At 37.6% G+C, this 21,151-nt stretch overlaps 8 protein-coding genes across 8 annotated transcripts; 5 read left to right on the top strand and 3 right to left on the bottom strand. All coding sequences in view use genetic code 12, as the record gives it.

Moving 5' to 3' along the window:
* Positions 1-878: 878 nt before the first annotated feature.
* Positions 879-2,174, top strand: I9W82_002376 (uncharacterized protein; the record flags this gene model as incomplete). The annotated part of the gene is made up of 1 exon (XM_067691224.1): positions 879-2,174. One exon carries the CDS (start codon positions 879-881, stop codon positions 2,172-2,174), a length of 1,296 nt encoding a protein of 431 aa, XP_067549611.1.
* A 542-nt stretch (positions 2,175-2,716) lies between these two features.
* I9W82_002375 (uncharacterized protein) lies at positions 2,717-3,823 on the top strand (the record flags this gene model as incomplete). The annotated part of the gene is made up of 1 exon (XM_067691223.1): positions 2,717-3,823. One exon carries the CDS (start codon positions 2,717-2,719, stop codon positions 3,821-3,823), a length of 1,107 nt encoding a protein of 368 aa, XP_067549610.1.
* Positions 3,824-3,927: 104 nt separating this feature from the next.
* Positions 3,928-6,618, bottom strand: HSP104 (chaperone ATPase; the record flags this gene model as incomplete). Its single annotated transcript, XM_067691222.1, has 1 exon — positions 3,928-6,618. One exon carries the CDS (start codon positions 6,616-6,618, stop codon positions 3,928-3,930), a length of 2,691 nt encoding a protein of 896 aa, XP_067549609.1.
* A 489-nt stretch (positions 6,619-7,107) lies between these two features.
* Positions 7,108-7,962, top strand: I9W82_002373 (uncharacterized protein; the record flags this gene model as incomplete). Its single annotated transcript, XM_067691221.1, has 1 exon — positions 7,108-7,962. The coding sequence occupies one exon, from the start codon at positions 7,108-7,110 to the stop codon at positions 7,960-7,962; it is 855 nt and encodes a 284-aa protein (XP_067549608.1).
* Positions 7,963-8,110: 148 nt separating this feature from the next.
* On the bottom strand, positions 8,111-9,760 carry RGS2 (GTPase-activating protein; the record flags this gene model as incomplete). The annotated part of the gene is made up of 1 exon (XM_067691220.1): positions 8,111-9,760. One exon carries the CDS (start codon positions 9,758-9,760, stop codon positions 8,111-8,113), a length of 1,650 nt encoding a protein of 549 aa, XP_067549607.1.
* A 3,300-nt stretch (positions 9,761-13,060) lies between these two features.
* On the top strand, positions 13,061-14,425 carry KGD2 (alpha-ketoglutarate dehydrogenase; the record flags this gene model as incomplete). The annotated part of the gene is made up of 1 exon (XM_067691219.1): positions 13,061-14,425. One exon carries the CDS (start codon positions 13,061-13,063, stop codon positions 14,423-14,425), a length of 1,365 nt encoding a protein of 454 aa, XP_067549606.1.
* Positions 14,426-15,263: 838 nt separating this feature from the next.
* On the top strand, positions 15,264-17,930 carry ACE2 (DNA-binding transcription factor; the record flags this gene model as incomplete). The annotated part of the gene is made up of 1 exon (XM_067691218.1): positions 15,264-17,930. One exon carries the CDS (start codon positions 15,264-15,266, stop codon positions 17,928-17,930), a length of 2,667 nt encoding a protein of 888 aa, XP_067549605.1.
* Positions 17,931-18,147: 217 nt separating this feature from the next.
* MNL1 (Mnl1p) lies at positions 18,148-20,910 on the bottom strand (the record flags this gene model as incomplete). The annotated part of the gene is made up of 1 exon (XM_067691216.1): positions 18,148-20,910. The coding sequence occupies one exon, from the start codon at positions 20,908-20,910 to the stop codon at positions 18,148-18,150; it is 2,763 nt and encodes a 920-aa protein (XP_067549604.1).
* Positions 20,911-21,151: the final 241 nt, after the last annotated feature.

The following is a 21,151-nucleotide window of genomic DNA, read 5'->3' as shown; positions in this document are numbered from 1 at the left end:
GCATGAAAGGACATTGCAAAGCTGTTTGAGTCAAATAAGAGACAAAAGCGTTATGGAGATATGAATACAAAGGAATGATTTACTACTATAATGCCGTTAAGTGTATATTATATAAATAACTATGAATTCCCAGTTTCCATGAGAAGTGGAAAAAGGGATAAGACGAAATAAGATTAATATTGATACTAGAGTGTTGGTTACACTTAGAACGAGTGTTGATCAAGTATACACGAAGCCTAACGCCTATTTGTGTTAAATAAGGTATGGGTTCACACCCGTGCAAGCGTTGCTTTTAAGAAGAATGTTTCGCACATTCCTGGATCAGTTTTGTTTCAAAGAAAACTACTATACCACAGCATGGTGGTATACTCAGGGCCTACTACCTTCGGGTGAAAGCTTATGTAGCATTGTATTTATACCACTTGCCGTTGCCGGTACAACTAATCTGCTTATTGAGGTATTTCTCCGTCTACCCCGTGTGCTCGCATTCAATGAGACCAACTAAGCTTACGCGCCATTTTGTGAACGGTTCACCTGTGTTGTAGATGCCGCCCTAGTCTCGTTGCGTTCTTTGTTTGCGATTAGACCGTCTCTTTTCGGCAACATTATCTGTACCGCTCTCAACAGTATTAAAGAAGCCACAGAAACCAGCGCGAACTGTGACTGTGTTCTTACTCTATTTATTCCTCAGTTTATTTTAACAATTCTTTTTTCTCATCATTTTCAGCAAAAAAAAAAACGAAACGCAATCTTCTGCCAGCCGTGATAGGAAAGTACAGTCTTCACAATGAAATAACTGCTCCGAAATGATATAAACTTATCTGAAAGAAGGTTAGCATTCCTCCATAACTCATTCTTTTCACCATCCAATTCCCACCATGCTATCACTTGCTCACTTGTCAGACGCTGAAATTGATTTAATCTACCGAAATCTCAATCAACATCAAGTTCTAGCGCTTGCTCCACTACATTCAAAGTTTTACTTTGCTGCAAAAATCAAGTTGTATTATTACATCTATATTTACGACATACTTGAATATACCAGATTTGAGCGTACTTTGTTAAAGAGTGTGACCTCATGTCCACTTCCAAATTTCAGATTTCCAAAGTACATGAACACCTATAGTACCAACAATGCGACAATTGTCTCTTTGCAGTCATTCGAAAAGAACTTGACAAAAATGGACCCTAACCAAACTATTGTCTATATGGTTTTTTCTCAAACACCACACCCTAATTGTGTTCATAAAGTGACGGACTACTTCAAAACCATTGAAAATTTTATTGTGATACGCCAGCCTGACATTCTTTGGCCTTGTCTGTGGGATTATTTTGCTCGGTGTTTCCAAAATACACGGCACTATGCCGTGAATCATGAGGTTAGCCCACCCCGTTGTTTGTTTGCCTTGAATACTTATATTGGCGACGCAAGGTATCATCGAAATAACATATGTGAAGCAGTTAACGTGAACTTACATCTGGGAATACCCAAATACTATTATTCTTCAGAGTGTGGATTAGCCAACAAACCATATTCTCCCCCAACTTCGAAAACGTTGCGAATTCATCTTCACGGTCGTCAACATTCTGGTCGTAAGTACGCGATTTTTCAACATCTCAACACCAGTATACTTCGGACACTTTGCATTACAATTAGTGACCGAACAACTTGCATCTTCTCAAATGGCGAACTTGAAACATACTATCCCAATCTTCAACTGCTTGGTATTGATTACAAGCATTGGTCCACTACCCAAGAAATTCTTCAAAGCATCCCTAACGCAATCCATCAAACATTGCGATATTTGACGATTGCTACACCTTCATTCAATGACGCATTAGTGAAAAGAATTAGTGAGCTCCCTTTGCAGTTCCCAAATGCCAGTATAAACTGGTGGAGCTCATATCAAAGTGTCGACATACCGCTGAAATTGATTTGCCATCAACAACTGTTTAGCCCTATAATGCCACCAAGGTGTATCGCAATCAATTGGACTCACAGTGTTATAGATGGACTTGTGAAATTGAATCGACTGTATGTTGCTGAGAAAAACGGAGTTGCAGTCGAAGTCGAATTCAAGAAGCATTATTCCGACGACGAGTTAATGCTGTTGGATTTATTGTACTTCAGCGTCAATTTGACGGATTCTATACCCAAAGTTAGTGGGAAATGAAGCAACTTGACCAAGTCACTATACAACTGGGCGAAATCACCAAACTTTTCAAGGACACGCAGTTGGGGTGGTGTTGAACTGTACATCGCTGTGACAGCAAGTGGTTACTCTAAAATACAGCTATCCAGTATCGTTTGAATATCTTTAGTCAAATGGAAGTGACTTTGTTAGATTTAGCTTTAAATGAGGAGTATATTGGTTATCGCGAGGGAACTTGAGGAGCAACGACCGTCGGGAAATCTTTTGAGGGCGACAAGAGCCGCTGTTGATGAATAAATGGACCCGAAAGTCAAATCGTTTCAAGATCTTTACATGAGGGGTTGTGGCTTGACTAAAACAAATTGATAAATTTGAAAATTATAGGAAAGCTTTCGTGGTTCGTTACTCAGCTTTGTGGTTATCTGTTTACGAGTTGTTTTTTTTCTTTGTTTTTATTTTTTTTTTTTTTTGGTGTCTTCACAGCATACCGAATTTCGCAACCAGTAATACAAGAGAACCCCAACAACAATCTAATCACCCTTCATTCTTCATCCATTCAAAACATGCTTTCTCGTCTTCCTGTATTTAAGCACAATTTGGTTGCAGATAATGACCCAAATTGGACCATAAGGGAATTGCATTCTACTGTGCAAAGGGATTATACAGTCTATCAAGACAATATCAATCAAGTACAAGAAACTATCACTATATTATCTGCACAAGTGCCAACAGGAAAGCGGGCGGAGTTTTGGAACATAATCGAGAGTATGAGTGAAATATCAGATTTCACGAAACAACCCTACCTTGGACACCTAGATTTGGAATTTATTGAGGAATTGGATAAGTCAATTGTTAGCATCTACAACTACCTCAGCTGCAATGATCCCACTACTACAACCTTAGCCAGAAACATTTTTACACTTTCGTTGTTGTTTTTTTTTAAGCATTGTCATGTGGCTAAAGAAAAATGTTCGAAAAGAAATTCACTGGGCCAATCGTCCCTGAAACCAACTCATTGGACGAGTCACTTTGAGAGAGTATCTCTCGATTCGATAATGATCAGTTCATTACAAAGCCATGCACTCCCACAATTCAGTTTAAGTAACAACTTTATCATAACGTCAGAACCAGTGTTGACTACCTTTTATGAACAAAAGTATTTGAGAATGATGACCCAATTACTTCAAGGACAACACAGGTTGTATATGCGACACAATAAGAATAATAGAATAAATAGTGCTATCATTCCCGATATTACTATTCTCAACGCTGGGCATTTGGAGACTGACATTGGCGGTCGGGATATTCTATTATTAATCGAAGTCAAATCACAAGATATTGACTTGTTCCCGGCCGACGTCAGGAGTCATAAGTTAATCTTGCGCCAAGTTTTGTTGTACGTTCACTATAGTGGTACAAGACGGGTGGATATTTCGACTCCCAATCAGTGCTATCATTTGGTTATTAGTGATATTGCGAGGAAGGACTATGGTGTATTAACTTTCAAATTTTCCATAAAGCGATATGATGCAACAGCAGATCCCGAGGTGACTTTTGCGTCGGCTTGGTACATAATGCACATGCTTGAAGACGGAATGGATGATGCATTAAACTTTGAATTTGAGTGCTCTCTTTATCACGAGAAGAATTTAAAATTAACAAGACTTTAAAGGAGTTCCACAGAAAGTAGCTAGCAAAGAATAAATAATTTACATATATCTTTTTCTTTTTTTTTTTTCATTGTTCTCTAGTATACACTATATATAAATCATCCTTAATCCAAGTCTTCTCTTTCATCATCGTCTTCATCTTCACTATCCTGCCACTCATTAACATCATTCATATTTTCATCCTCAGCTTCATGATTAGGCAAAACCTCCAACCCCTTTTCTCCAACAACAACATTAACAGTCTCCTTATCTTGAATCTGTCCCTTCAATATAAAAACGGCCAACTTATTCAAAATTTCATTCTGAATCAATCTATTCAATGGTCTTGCACCCAAGTCAGCCGACCAACCATTCTTGATCAAATATTCCATAGCATCATCATCGAGATGTAATGTGATTCTCTTACCATTGTCTTCGAATCTCTTGGTCAATTCTCTCAATCTAATGTGGACAATCTTGGCAATTGCTTTCCGTGATAACCGGTTGAATATGATAATGTTGGAAATACGGTTCAAAAACTCGGGTCTAAAATGCGACCGAACGGCAGTCATGACATGTTCTTTCGTAGTAGCATCAATCTTGCTTCCCTTTGATTCACTAATGTATTGAGCACCCAAATTGGATGTCATGATGAATATGGCATTGGAACAATTGACCAATTTTCCCTCACCATCAGTGATTCTTCCATCATCCAAGATCTGCAACAAGATTGTCAATACTTCAGGAGCTGCTTTTTCAACTTCATCAAAAAGAACAACTGAATATGGTCTTCTGATTAATGGTTCTGCAAGAATGTTTCCTTCACCATATCCAACAAATCCAGCATTGGAACCTAACAATTTCGAAGTTGACCATTTGTCCAATTCGGAACAATCAATTCTAATCAATGCTTTCTCATCAGCAAATAAGAACCCAGCTAACTTCTTGGCCAACTCAGTCTTACCTGAACCAGAAAGACCAAGGAAAAGGAATGATGGTGGTTGGTTAGGATTCGATAATCCTGATCTTCTCAATCTTATAGCATTAGAAACAGCTTTAACTGCTTCTGATTGTCCAACAACCGAACTCGACAATTCCGATTCCAAATTGATCAATTTAGCATTTTCAGCTTGGCTCAACTTTGTCACTGGGATACCAGTCAATCTAGCAGCAGTTTCACAAATTTGATCAGGTCCCACAGCATTCTTTAATAAGCTATCCAAATTAGAAGCTTCTTCTTGAGCTACTCTAACTTCCAATTCTTCAATTTGTTTCTCAACATCAGGAATGGCGAAATATCTCAAATCGGCCGCGGTGGCAGTATCGTGTCTTCTTTCGGCATCCTGAGCTTTGATTTCCAATTCATCCAACTTCCTCTTGGCGGCAATAAGCAAGTCATGGCCGGCACGTTCTTGATTAAACCGTTCTCTTAAAGGTCCCATTTTCTCTTCAATACTAGCTTGTTTCTTCCTTGCTGCTTCCAATCTTTCCTTGGAGTTGGAATCGGCATCTTTATCTCTTTCCAAAGCATTGATTTCAACTTCAACCAAATGCAATTCTCGTTCAAGAGTATCCAATTCCTCAGGCTTGGAGTCTCTAGCAACGGCAACAGCAGCAGCACTTTCATCAACTAAATCAACTGCTGAATCTGGCAAGGCTCGATACGTCAAGTACCGTGAAGCCAATTGGGCAGCAGTAACCAATGCACTATCCAAGATTCTAACTCCATGATGGATTTCATACCGTGGTTGTAATCCTCTCAAAATGGCAATAGTTTCATTAACAGTGGCTGCAGGAACGTCAATTTTTTGAAATCTTCGATCAAATGCACCATCTTTGGCAATGAATTTACGGTACTCGGCAAACGTAGTAGCTCCAATACAATGTAACTCGCCTCTGGCCAACATTGGTTTCAAAAGATTAGCCGCATCTGATTTACCATCACCCATAACGGTATGTATTTCATCAATGAATAAGATGATGAATTCTTTAGACTTGGAAATGTCATTCAAGACACCTTTTAATCTCTCTTCAAACTCACCCTTGTATTTAGCACCAGCGGTCAATGCTCCCATGTCTAGGGAGAATAACCTTGCATTGGACAAAATGTTTGGTACATCTCCATCAACGATCCTCTGAGCAACTCCTTCAACGATAGAAGTCTTACCAACACCAGCATCACCAACAAGTACTGAGTTCGATTTCGATCTTCTCGCAAGCACCCTAATCACGCGTCTAATCTCCTCTTCTCTTCCAATCACAGGATCAATCTTACCTTCTCTAGCCTTCTCGGTGAAATCCTCACAATACTTGTTCAAAAACTCATAACTTGAAGAAGAGTCAGCTTGTCTAGAATCGATCCGCTGGTCACCTCTCAATTCCAAAGCTTGGGCTTTTATAGCATCAGTCTTGATTCCGGCCTCTTTAAATATGTCCTTGATTGATTGATCCTCCAATAAAGCCAACAACAAGTGGTCCTGAGCAATGTAGTAATCCTTTTGTTGTTTTTCAATCTTGGCCGCGTTCTGCAACACTTGACCTAATTGATAACTTGGTCTCACATCATCAGGAGCTGGAGTTTGACTAGGTAATCTAACTAAATGTTTATTAACAGTTCTTTCAAATGCTGGCCATTCATACCTGGCTTTTTGAACCAATGTTTGTAAATATGGAGTTGAATTCTCTGTGTCGTCAGTAGGGATGAATGCAGCAAGTAAGTGTAATGGAGTCAATTGAGTATTTGAATTTTCTTTACACAAGTTGGTTGCGTTTTGAATAATACGCAAAGCGTTATCAGTGTATTGAGATTCGTCCATTTTCGTTAATATGATGTGTGTTTGTAGAGAAGGGAAAAAGAAAATGGGATAGCAATTGAGTTAGTTTGAAAGGCTTTTGAGGTTATATTTATATTGCTATATGAATATAGCCGCAGTGATCATATTATCATATGTTTGGTGGACATACATTCATCGAAATATTTTTGTGTAATATTTAATTGTGCGCAAACATTCTTTTTCGTTCTAGATAATTCCAGACCATCCGAGAATATACTAGAATAAGGACACCCTATAGTATTATATACACTGGTTGTGTGACCAAATGGCAATAGCCACTCGTAAATGATAACCATAACGCATCCTCTTGCAATTTGGTCCAGTCTCACGCTACTTTCAAATAGCCGTACACAAAGAAGGCGACTTCAATGGAATTCCATCTATGTACGCTTTTGTTATGCTACCAGTTGCCAAAAATCATAGAACCAAATGTAGAACCAGTTATCTCCTAGTTACTCTTCTTCACCATGAATGTTGAAACATACATTACCACTACTCTACTTCATTTTGCTATGTCACTGTAGTCTCCAAGACCAATTCCAAGATATTCAATGGACAGACTTGGATACAACGATATCCACACCACCATATCCACCACTCATTAATCAAACTACATCCTTCTACGAAACGACTTCCCAACAGAAACAACCTCAACCTCATATCTACTCCATATCCACCCTTGATGCCCTCGAATCACGCCGCCACATCGCAAAACTATCCGACACCAACAACATATTCTACATCAAATCAAGTCAAAGCTCACTACAATTCGATCATAAACTCAAATACTGGACCCTTCTCAAAACAGCCACCAGCACAAACACAAACGACCCTGAATCTCCTTTTCCTCCCCTTATCCATCCATTCCACTCATGGATCCCCATCACATCGTGCCTCGAACTGATCCACGGTAGTGGCGGCTACCTATCCCGCTACATCACCCTCTACATCGAACAAACACTCGACCAAATAGGCGAAGCAACAATCGGGATACCACCAGTCTACTTCTCAATAGGAATAAGTCTCGCCTTGGGGAAAAGAATCGGCATATCCAAACTCAATACATTGTTATTCAGTTGTGCAATTAATCCTGGCGAAATAGCTCAATTTTACATTAGACCAAGTTTCATACATGTTCCTAGGTTGAAACGTAGATGGTATAAGCTCAAGGGGAAGAAATTGCATTATGTGGGGTTCAAGTGGATTAAACTGTTTAAGATGCTTGTTGTTGATACTCCGGAGCATCAGTGTTGGGTATCGAGAAATATTAATGACTTACAATGTGGGAAAACGTTTGAAGATGGGAAAGTTACAATTGAGTTGTAGAGATAACATCTTATAATGGGTTTCTTTTATCGACATGATCAAATTTAAATCTCTATAACCTTATCCCGTAAATACTAAAAGAAAAATTTAAATCGAACTGAATTGAGGAACCACCGTTTAGCTAAATTCCATGCAAACCAGTCTCTTTTTACTCATCGTAGTCGTCCCCGCACTCATGGCTACTTCTCTTAAACTTAAACTTCTTCATCTTGTTGAAATAACTCATTGAATTATCAACAATCTTGTGTATACCAGCAGCACTACTTGGAGTAGTAGGACTTGTCACCATTGTAATGCCAGGTGAAGTCAGGCCCATGCTCTTGTAATAGCTCCCCGAAGATGAAGGAGCAGATTTAGAGCTACTTGAGTTATTTCTCGATGATGCTGGTGTATCTTGAAACTCCTTGGCAAAGGATGCTTCATCATTGGCAGTTGCAACCGCTGATAATTTTGAGGAGCTCGATTTCGCTGATGATGATGATGATGAGGATATAGCATCCGACGCCACGTTGGAACAGATCGAAGCTGGACGTGATCTTGAAGTAGGTGGTACTGATGATGAAGCTGTGGATGATGTAGTTGAGGTTGATGATAAGATACTACTATAGTCATTACCCACATCAGCAACTGGAATGGAGTAGTAGTCGTACCCATCAATCATCTGTGGTGAAGATTTGTGTTTATGGGATTTGTTGTTTTGGTGGTGGTGATGGTGAGTTGAAGTGTTGTTGTCATGACTATGATGATCATGGTGCTTGTGGGTATTTGTGGGAGTAGCCTTGTTACTATTACTACTGTGGCGTCTTTTGTTATTTCTACCAAAGAAAGAAATGTGGCGAGACAACAGTGAAGAATGTGGTTGTTGTTGCTGATGGGTATGTGAGTTTGAAGACAGTGAAGAAGGTGGTAGTTGCAAGTATTGCAGTACAACTGGTGTCTGTGGTGGCTTTTGTTGAGATTGCAATTGTGGTGGTGGTGGTGAATAAGGTGGAGTTAAAGGACATTGCTGTTCTATAATGGTAGTAGTATCAATAGTAGGTCTCACATGACTTGGCAGTATTATACTTGAGTTGAGTTCTTGTTGGTTATTGTCAAGACAAAGGTTAGTAGTCTTGTTGTGGTTATCTTTGGGTATATAGCTACTATGTTGTCTTAAAGGTGATGGCTGATGATTCTGCTTCTGTGGTGATTGAGACAATGGCAATGATCCCATAGCTACTGATCTTCTTCTATATAAGCCACATTTATTCTTGGTAACAGTTTTCAAGTATTCATGATACAAATTTTGTAAAATTTCATTAATAATATATGTTTTACAATGTTGTATAGTTGATTCCATTGGTAATTGAGCAAAATGTAAATCTGAACTTAAACGACTTGGTAAATTAACTTCATACTCTGATTCAGTAATTAAGAATTTGCGATAAATCAGTTGCCAGTGGGTCAATTGTTCGTTATTGTCAATGTTGATACAACTGTCGTATGTAGTATTGAGGTATTTGTTTAGTTCTAGTATAAATTGTAGGTTTTCTTGACAATGTATGGAAGATAAGTAGTTGTTAAATGACTGTAGGGTGATGTTGCCGTGGGGAGAAGCTGTAGCAGCAGCAACTGTTTTAGGTGTTGCTGAGTTGTGTATCAAGTCATGAAGACATGGTATTTCCTGTTCCCTTTCTTCTGTAATAACTGGACTGTCATTAGTGTATGATGATGGTAGATTAAATTGTTTTGTTGTAGTACAAGGTGTATTTGGTGCTGTTGAAGGTATTCTATTATTATTTAATTGGTAATAATTCATACTTTGTAAAGGAAAAGTCTATGAATATGCTTATGGGTTTATGTATTAATATTTACTGTGGATTAGAGTTATTCTTATATATATATATATATGTTCTTTTGTGGAGGGAGAGAGAGATAAGATTTGGGGTTTTTTTTTGTTTGAGGGAAATAGTTTAGATTTGTATTACGTAACAAAGTCAAAACAATAGTAAATATTATAATACAAGTTACGTAATACTACTATAAGTATGATGTAATACATTATGTAATAAACACAATTTGGAATTACGTAATCTTGTATACTTTGGTTAGTATTGATTTGTTGAATATTGTGTAATACACCACAAGATGATGTACTCCGAGTTAAAATAATAAGTACAATACACAGAAATAAGCCACAGAAGTATTAGTATAGCATAATTTTGTTTTCTTGTCAATTGTCTTTTGGTATTACAATTACGGAAACTATTTTGTATCTATCTATTTTACTCTTGAGGAGAGTAGTAGTATCAATTGTTCATAGATATACACCATTGTACATACACAGTTTTACCTATATACACAATTGTTTATACCCCTCTCTTCACCCCTCCATTGTTTTTTATTTATTTATTTATTTATTTCTTTTTTTTTTTGTTTTTGGTTTTGTGTTTCTATTGTACTTAAAGATATTGTACATTATTACACTACCTTTTTGAAAGTTTAAATTACAAATATATATACATATATATAGATTTATAGATAGAAGATGTATGTGTCTGAATGTATAATATAGAACTCTTCTATCATTGGCTAGTTGTTTCTATGTATGTTACTACTCTCTCCTATTCACATACTGTTATTTACAATGTTAGTGTGGCTGGTCTGTTAGTTTCTTTTGTGTTTTGTTTTTTTTATGTGGAGTAAAAAAACATTGTATAATAAAATATACGTTTCGTATAACAAACGTATTATATATATATATATGTATATATACAAGTAAGATGAGTTTTTTTTATTTTTCTAAAAGTAAGTCACTCATTTTCATACAACTCGATTACGTAATATTCATAATAGTATGTATAATAGTATCTATAATAGTATGTATAATAGTAGTAAGTATTATAATAATAAAGACCAAAAAGAACCTAGAAATAGGATAGTAAAGAGTAAGGAATAGGGGGTGTATAGATGTTTCTATTTTAGATATATATACATTCATCATATACTCTAATCTATGATCTACAGTCTTTAACCCTATAAGCTACTATATGATCTTAGGTAGTTGTATATATGATGATTCACCAGTTGTGTCGTCATAGGATTACATCAATAACTTTGATTAGTTATTACTAATTCATTACAATGACGTAGATATACTTGAATGCAACTGGTCTGTGTTTTTCGCTTTCTCTTGCTGACAACAGTCTTTTTTTACTACGCTTCTTGACAACCACTTCTGTTTCTTATTTCTTATTTCTATTTCTTTCTCTGTATTGTACATTACATCATCAAAATAGATGATACTAATTCCATCTCCCCTATAATTCTTACATTCCTAATCTATATCTCCTTCTAAACTACATCCAAGATAGATCCATCTCTATCAAAAGACTATAAAAACTTTTACTACTGCTCTACTTTTTGAATAAGACTTATCTAAATTAAAAGAAAATGAATGATCCTTTCATTCAACTCTTCTACTTTTCTTCTTCTTCTTCTTCTTAAATCTCCACATTTCAGTTTTATATCTTATCTGTCTGTATGTCTTTCTCTTATTGTTTCTCAAAACAAAAGCCACATTCTCTAAGTATTGTGTAACTGATCTGAAACAATAATAATTCAAACTATTTACGCATTTGTGCATAATATATATAAACATATGCACAATGTGTTAAAATAAAAATGTGTTATTTTAAAATTGCGCAAACGTTTATTATTATTTTATTTTTATTGTTTATATCGTATATGTCTCGAGTGTACCCCTCATTTCTCCGCATTTTCAATTTCCTTTTTCATTTTTCATTTTTCATAATCTATTGTTTTGTCTTACTGTCTTTGTTCCTGTCAATTGAAGTTACCTCGGTATAATCTCAACTCTGTAATTTAAAGCAAAGCAATAAAAGTTATACAATAAGTTACGACAAAACTCTCCATACCCCTTGAGTCTACAACTAAATACAATTCTTCTCTACCTCGTGTATATTACCCAACACCTTCCAAAAAGATCACTCGTTTATCCACACTCACTTCTCTCTCAACTTCCTTCCATATTCTATCTCCGTTTTTGTGGGATTTCATGAAAAGAAAACCCCTTCTCTTCATAAAAGAGTATGCAATGGTTACAATTCTAACCACTTTCGGTAACAAAAAATACAGGAGATAAAAACACTTATAGCCAGAAAGAAACACAAATTCAATTATCCTTGACTTTTGCCAAAGAAGCTAGATCAACCATTTTTTTTAAATAGTCCCAAATCACAAGCAAAGTGTAGAGACTGTAGATATAAGCGACATTTCAAAGAGATCTAGCCAACTTCAGTAAAACTAAAAACTTTGAGAAAGGTGGTTGTAAATTTTGCCTCAATCCTCAACAAAAGAACTTTCGTTCTGACAAAAGATTTTCATATAGAGTGACTGTATACAAATCTTATGTGGTAACTACCACCAACATTCTATCTACACACTTCCCCCCCTAATTGCACTTCCCTTTGTACGCTTATGTTATACTTTTTTGCAACCAAAATTGACAGGGGTTCGGAGTTTGCCATTTTTTTTTCCTCTTTCTTCCTGAGTCACCCGGGTTAACGTAAGCGAGACGTCTCGGAGAAAAAGAAAAAAAAAAAAAAATCAGCTTCTCAAAAATGAGACAATTCCTTTAAACACCGGGGTTACAAACGCCCACCAGTATGAAAGCAATGATCTCAAATCATGAGTAATCAAATGCATACTTGAGAGTGACTACACTGCAGATGATGACTCTTACTAATCAATTACTATGTAATCTATCAATCTGCTGCTCTTCCCCTTTTATCTACTACTGCGTATATCGGTTACAAAAGATATTTCTTTTGCTCCGATGAATGACTCCCGGAGTTTTTTTTTTTTTTAATTTTTTATTTTTCTCTCTTTTTAACCGAAGCCAATGAACTTTTAAGCAAACCAAATTTTCTCTTCTCTCTCTCTCTCTCTCCACTACTTTCTTCACCGACGCTTCCCTCTGCTCGACATAAAAAAAAAAAAAAAAAAATCAAATAAAAAAAGCAGAGACTTTCAACAAGACTCAAGTCGATCATTTCCACACATATTCCCAATTATCAAATAGACTTTTTCCTACATCATGTTATCAAGAGGAGTTAATTCAAGTTTAAAAAGAACTGCTCAAAGAGCTCTCAAATCAAATGTTGCTACCACAACCAGTTTGAAATTTTCCACTGTTCAAGCAACTAGATGTCTTCATAACCAATCAATTGTCCAAACCAAGTCAACCGTAAACAACAAGTTTACTTCTTTCAATTTAGGTTCTGTCAGATATGCATCTACCAAAGTTAAAGTACCAGATATGGCTGAATCCATTACTGAAGGTACTTTAGCTGCTTTCAATAAAGAAGTTGGAGATTTTGTAAATGTTGATGAAACCGTTGCCACTATTGAAACTGATAAGATTGATGTTGAAGTCAATGCGCCAGTCAGTGGTACCATCACTAAATTCTTAGTTGATGTTGAAGCCACTGTTGAAGTTGGACAAGAAATTGCTGAAATTGAAGAAGGTGAAGCTCCAGAAGGTGGTGCTAAGAAGGAAGAAAAGCCAAAGGAAGAAGAAGAAGCACCAAAGAAAGAAGAAGAACCAAAGGAAGAGGAACCAAAGAAGGAGCAAGAATCTAAACCAGAACCAAAGAAAGAAGAACCAAAGAAGGATTCAAAACCAGCTCCTCCACCAAAGAAGGAAACCAAAAAGCAAGAAACTTCCACCTCTGATGCTCCAACATTCACCAACTTCTCCAGAAACGAAGAAAGGGTCAAGATGAACAGAATGAGATTGAGAATTGCTGAACGTCTTAAGGAATCACAAAACACTGCTGCTTCCTTAACCACATTCAATGAAGTTGACATGACCAATTTAATGGAAATGAGAAAATTATACAAGGATGAATTCTTGGAAAAGACTGGAATCAAATTGGGATTCATGGGTGCTTTCTCTAAAGCTGCTTGTTTAGCCGCCAAGGATATCCCTGCCGTTAATGCCGCTATTGAAAACAACGATACTTTAGTATTTAGAGACTATACTGATATCTCAATTGCCGTTGCTACACCAAAGGGTTTGGTTACTCCAATTGTTCGTAATGCCGAATCAAGATCAATCTTGGGCATTGAACAAGAAATTGCCAACTTGGGGAAAAAGGCCAGAGACGGTAAATTAGCATTGGAAGATATGGTTGGTGGTACATTCACCATTTCCAACGGAGGTGTATTTGGATCCTTGTATGGTACTCCAATTATCAATATGCCACAAACTGCAGTATTGGGATTGCATGGAGTTAAACAAAGACCAGTCACTGTTAATGGACAAATTGTGTCTAGACCAATGATGTACTTGGCTTTGACTTATGATCATAGAGTTTTGGATGGTAGAGAAGCTGTTACTTTCTTAAAGACAATTAAAGAATTAATTGAGGATCCAAGAAAGATGTTGCTTTTAGAGTAGGAGATGAAGTTGGATAGCAGATACGTATATTTAAAAATAAGATTTTTTTAAAAAAAAAGAAGTGAATAATAGAGGCGTTTTTTTTATGGTGTAGTGATTCCTTTGCCGCGTTTTTGACGGAGCTACTTTTGTTTCTCACTAGTTTCTCTCTCTAGGCGCAGACTGAGTCAACTCGTATGTACCGCCTATACCCGTGGCAATTCTGACAACGTAACTATGGTTCATGCCATATTCTGCAACGTTTGAACTATAGTCAGCTGCCTTTGCAGCTAGGACCATTTTTTTTTTTTTATGGATATCATCATATAAAGGGGGTTACAAAATCAAAAAATAGGTTTTTTCTCAAAACGCACAAAAAATTGTCAATGTTTACCATGTGTCCTAATTAGGCAAGTTGATTGCAATTCTTTATATTTTTTTGCATCTATATAGTTTGCACTATTTAGGACAAAGATGGAATAACGTCAATTACAAGAAAGCATAATATTGCTTCAATTTCATTTTTAATTTTGGGCAAAAAGAAAAATTATATATATCTATCTTTTCTATAATATACTACACAACCCACGAGGTCAAAGCATAGAAAAGAAAAGCATTTTACATATCATCTTTCTTTCATTTTTGCCAACTTTCCATTTCGAATATTACCAGTGGATACTCAAGTACCCCCATTCACTAGTGCTAAATACCTACTCGGTAATTGAAGAAGTATAATAACTTCTATTGACAACACTAGAATATACCTAGCATCAGCCACATAAAGAATTAAACCAAACCTTCATCCATTATAACAAAAGACACCGAGATCACACGCCCCCAATTCCCTTCTCAGCTAGAAATGGAAAAATACATCATGTTTGGAGATGAGGGAGAGTCAATGAGACTGGATCTACAACTCAATGTGGACAACTTTGATCAATTTTGGTTACCTCAAGATCTCAATAACAATAACAACAACAATGCAAATGCAAATGCAAATGCAAATGCCCCTGATTCCAACAATAGCAAGCTCAACAATGATGATATTGATTACCTATTCAATGAAACACTCAATGGATTACAAGACTTGGACGTTCCTAGTGGGTTCGCCATGAATAACAACGGAGCTGGAGGATCCGCTGCTGCTTCTGCTTCCGCATCATATAGTCATCATTCACGACACAAGTCTAAAACTCATAGTAGGCAAATGAGCGGAACGGCAATTTTTGGATTTATTGATCATACTAGAGACTGGTCCTTTGGTGGAAATATTCAATCCAACGATTTCTCCAAACCTAATCAGCAATTATTTGGGAAATCCATCGATTGGAGAAACATTAATCCTAGTGATTTATTCAATGATAATCAGGGTCAACAACTACTGCAACAAAATACCACAACAAAGGCTTCTGATTCACAGTCGGTGAACAAATCTGCCAAGAAGGATACACCTAGTCAAGATGTACTACATTTCAATTTTGAAAAAGATCCCACATTTGGTCAAGATGATGATGATGATGGTGATGACTTTGGAACTAACCGATTGGCTCAACTGTCTCCAATTAAACAAGTTTCTACGCCAACGAAATCAAAATCAAACAATCAAAACTATAACCACATTAGTGCTACTCAACCACGAACTTCAAAACAGAATGATTATGTTGTCACTAACGCAAGTCCCAAATCTTACAAATTCCCACCACCAGCGCCACGTGCTAAACATAACAGGACCGAGGATCAAATGTCGCCTTCGCCGTTACACAATAGAGCTAAAAAGTATCAATACCGTCAAAATGAAACTAACCAGGTTGTCAATTCATACTCAGCAAAGTATTTACAATCGTTACAATTTGTCCAACAACAACAACAACAACAGCAGCAGCAACAGAAAAATAGTTTAATGAATGATGCGATTTTGCAACCAAAGATGCCATTTGAGTACGTTGATGACTTTGAACCATTGTTGGAAAAATGTGATTTATTAAATCAGAGCAATGATGAGCAAATGGGATCAGATATGCAATATGTCCCTTTACCTGTGAAAGAACCAGTATACCTGACAAAATCAGACAAAAGTGACAATAATTACCAACAACAGGAACAATTGATGTCACCAGCAATGACTCAGGTCTCACTGAGCACCAAGCAGCAAGAGCAACAGTCAAACTCAGCTAAAAATCAACAAGAATTACAAACAGGTAATGAATTTGTCAATAATCTCCTATTCAATACATTCTTACCACCACCTTCGCCACCCACACTTTCCAATTCAAATGATTCACCAAATTGGCAATCGTCACCAGAACCACAGTCTCCATCACCAGGTAGGACTCCAAGTTTGTTCCAAAATGCTCAGCAACAACAACAGCAAGACATTTCACCCTTGCATCCAAGTTTGAGAGGTTCGAATGTCAATTTCTATACCCCAATGTATTACAACCGAGATCAGCAACTGCAGCTGGAGGCACAATTACCTACTTTGTTACACCATATTCAAGAAGAAGAGGACGATGGTGATGATGTATCGCCACAGAAATCTGCTCTTGATCAAATACAACTCCAACAACAGCAATTGAACCAGTTGAGTCAGAGATATGATCCATCGAATCAGTTGCCAGCTCGACAACCAACAATTAGTCCCACTCGCAATAGCAACAACAACAGTAGCAATAACAACTACCTAAACTCATCTCCCTTTGCAACCATAAATTCATCACCAATGCGATACTATACTTCCCCCAATAAGTCAACACCCAAGGTTGGATCTCAACAATCACCACCACCGCCACCACCACCACCTGCTTCATCCACAGCACAACAGCACGACGCCAGCCCCGACCCAAACGCCACCATTGCTCAAATCACCCCATTACGCAACAGCACCTACTTGTCCACCCCCATCAAATCCAACACGAATAATCTCCTACAACAGTTCCAACAGCAAGCACAACCATACCTCGAATGGAGCCCCCTCATAAGCCCCAACCTGAAAAATTCCCTCAAGAAACAGCTCAAAGACACATCCCCGCGTAACAGAGTCAAGAAAACCACATTGTTACCACCTGGTGAAATTGACAAGTATTGGATTGGACCCAATGAGAATAAAAATTTCATTTGTACTTATAAAAACTGTGGTAAGGTATTCACACGTCGATACAATGTTCGATCCCATGTTCAAACTCACTTGAGTGATCGTCCTTTTGGTTGTCAATTTTGCGGTAAGCGATTCGTTCGTCAACATGATTTGAACCGTCATTTGAAAGGTCATAGTGAGTCAAAGATGAATAAATGTGCGTGTGGTAAGGAGTTTGTTAGAGAAGATGCAATGAAGAAACATCAAGAGAGGAATATTTGTGTTGGTGGTGTTAAAGGAATGGTTAATAAACCATCGTTGAAGAAAAAGAACTATAGTGCTAATGGTGGCAATTCTGTTGGAGGTGGTGATATTGTGGGGATCAAAGATGATAGAGTTTCGAGAAGATTGTTTGCTGATTTGATTAAAGAGCAAAGTTTGTCACGGGTATAGAGATGGAATCTCAACCTTTATAAAAGTTTCAATTGGTCTCTTGTTTGGTTTTCAGTTTGCTTTCATGTTTACTTTATTTGTGCTACTTTTGTTTTAATTCAATAAATACTTTTTGACTTGTTAATGAGCAGGTAAGCTACTTTTATCTCTCTAACTTCTACAGTAGGCATGGTCAAGTGAGTCTCGTTTCCTAATATTTTCCATAGTACATACTGTTTTACCTCTCACCATCACTCATATTCTCATTAACTTCTTCCTCCTTAATTCCAATACCATTTTCATCAGCATTATGAATCTTCAAATGCTGTTGAAGATTATCGGACCGACTAAACTTCTTATTACATTTAGGACAATCAAAAGGTTTCTCAAACGTATGCAACGATCTAAAATGCCGTTTTAAATGCTCATGTCGCTTAAACCTTCTTGAACAATAGTTGCATAGATAGATCTTGGACTCGTCATTCAAATCAGCTTCTTTATTCTCTTTTCTACCCCTCGTACGGTTTTTAGAATTGATGATCGAAGTAGGGAAAATCTTGGTATCGGGAGGTAAATCCAATGAAGCTAAATCAACTTCAACTTCAACCCCCTTGGATATCATGGTTGCAACTGGGGTATCTAAAGATGCGATAATTGGCTCTTCATCTGGTGGGATAATGTCGCGATCTTTATCCTTTTCCTTATCCTTTTTGGAGATCTTCGACGACGACTTTTTGCTACTCTTCAGCATAATTTTCGATCCCAATAACCGTTTCGACGCAGTTGCTAATGACGACGCAGATGATGGCTGTGCCTGGGGTTGGGGCGTAGATGTAACTGTATCGTCATCTTCATTCAAAACAAGACTCTGGCCAGCTAGAGACGATGATGCATTGGACGAATTGACGCTTATATTGGTTGCACTAGAATTATCAGCAAATGAGTTGTTACTGCTGGCTCCTTTAATTCGTTGAGTATTCTTGCCGAAAAATAATGAAGAAGTAGATTGTGGGTTGGTGTTGGACAGTTGTTGTTGTTGTTGCTGCTGCTGCTGAGTGTGATCTTCTTTAGACTTCTCTCTTTTAGGTTTCCTATAATTCGATCCAGTGGGTTTCCTCTTTCCAAGATTCTCAAATAATGCAGCATAATCTGGCTCAACTGCATTTTGTGAAGACTCCGAAGTTGAGTTTTCCAAATTCACTGGTCCTCCAGTCATGAAAGACGGAGTCCCACTTGATGCTTGGCCTGAGCCAACGTTTGCGGTTTCCAAACTCTCACTCTCCTGTAGTAAAGGTTCTTTCTCCCCAACTTTGGGAGCGTCATCAACATCGTCCTGTTTGGAAGATTTAAATCTTGTGAATAAGCTTCTCTTAGATGTCTTTTGCTTCTTTGGAGGTTCGATCTCTGGCTCAGACTCAGCGCCCATGGTCATGTTCATGTTGTCTGCAGATGTAGTTAAAAACTGGTTTGATATTTCATCCATATTTATATCGTCATTATTATTATCCACCTTGTCAGCAGCATCATCAGTCACTTGAGGTTGGCCTGCATTCAAGGCTGAATTAGACTTGAAAATCGACCGAATCAAGTGCCGTGGTTGAGTTGGTGTGTTTCCACTATTCAAAACCGGTTGTGTCGAGTTTCCAGGAGGAGACCTTTGAGATTGGCTCCTGTCGCCCATAAATGGAATCATGTTCGAAATAGAATTGGTAAAACTAGTGTACCGTGCATTGCGTTCTTGTTGCTGTTGCGACCGCTGGCTATCCAAGGAAGGTCTGCCAAATAAATCCAGAGAAGGTCGATTTAACGACAGCGATTGCTGATCTAGTGAGTTTCTTGTGAAAAATTGTTGAGCAGAAAAGAATGAGGGTTGTGTTGAATGAAGTGAAGATACTGAATGGGTATTGGATGTGGTTGTTGTAATTGGTGACATCTCTTGAAATGACGAGTTATTTTGTATGCCACCAGTTTGCTGAAACTGAAATTGTTGCTGTTGCTGCTGCTGTTGTTGTAATTGATGTTGTTGCTGTGTCGACATCAGCTGTGGATGTAAGTGCTGATTTATAACGTTAGCTGCGTAGTACGAATCAATAGATCCATTTCTCAACCTCCCCATAAATTGCTGACTGTCGTTATCAACAAAGCTGCGTCGGTTCATATTCTTGGCTCCTTCAAAGTTATTATGCGCTATACGATGTATGTTTTGAGTTGATGAAACTCTTGATGAGTCATCAAACGGGCTGATATTGAATTCATTAGGCTGCAACGGACTTTTCAAGTGACTACTGTGGAATGGGGGATTATTGTTGTGGCTGATAATAGATGACCTATTGTCATGATGGGGCTGGAAGTTGTTACTAGTAATTACGGAGTTATTGTCCGGTCCTTGATCAAAATAAAGGTCCAGTTCAATAGTGAATGGCGGAGAATCATCAACCTCCATATTGTCTCCTTGATTAAGAAATGCCCCGGGTATACTAGTATTTGCACTTGTATTCCCATTCATGCCAAACTCCTCTTGCTGATGTTGTAATTGATAAAACGCTTGATCTTGTTGTCGCAAAAAGTTTGAGTTTTCACCGGCTTTGAGAAATCGGGGGTCACCAACGTTGTTTGATAGTAGGTTTTCTTGAATTTGTGGCATTTGTTGGTCTTGCTGCTGCTGCTGCTGTTGTTGTTGCAGGTTTTGCAGTGACTTTAAAAGGAAATCAAGATTTAGATCATTCAACTGAAAGTCCGTAAATGTAGTATCACCCAATTTATCTTCCTGTAATCCATTTGCATTAGCGAGCTTTGGATACTGTGAGTATACCTGTGTATAATCCTCATCCGTTTGCGGATAACTTTGCTGTGCAAATGTTTGATTTTGGTTCCCCGAATCAGGTGTGATGACAAAGTCATCTACAAGACCCATATTCTGATTGCTAAGGGCATTCTGCTTGTTCGCGAGATCAGCATAGTACTCAGAAGCCAACTGATCCATATCTTGATTTAGATCCATAGCAGACGATGGCTTGTTGTGAAATGGATTGTATGTGACGCAAGCCGTAACTAGTGTGTCCTGCTATCTCTTGTAAAACAAACTTCTGATTAATCAAATGATCCGAAGAAGACAAATAAAAACTGTAATGCTATTATGACTGACTCACTACAGCAAAAGGTCCTTCTCCAATCTCTCTGTGCAAAGTGTCCTTTCGTATTTTCTTTGACCTTCCCTTTTTACGTAGGAAGAAGAAAAAAAA

This window comes from Candida metapsilosis, assembly GCF_017655625.1.
Source record: "Candida metapsilosis strain BP57 chromosome Unknown scaffold2, whole genome shotgun sequence".
Taxonomy (NCBI): domain Eukaryota; kingdom Fungi; phylum Ascomycota; class Pichiomycetes; order Serinales; family Debaryomycetaceae; genus Lodderomyces; species Lodderomyces metapsilosis.
Note: the sequence above shows the minus strand (reverse complement) of the source record. Positions and strands in the feature narration are given on the sequence as shown.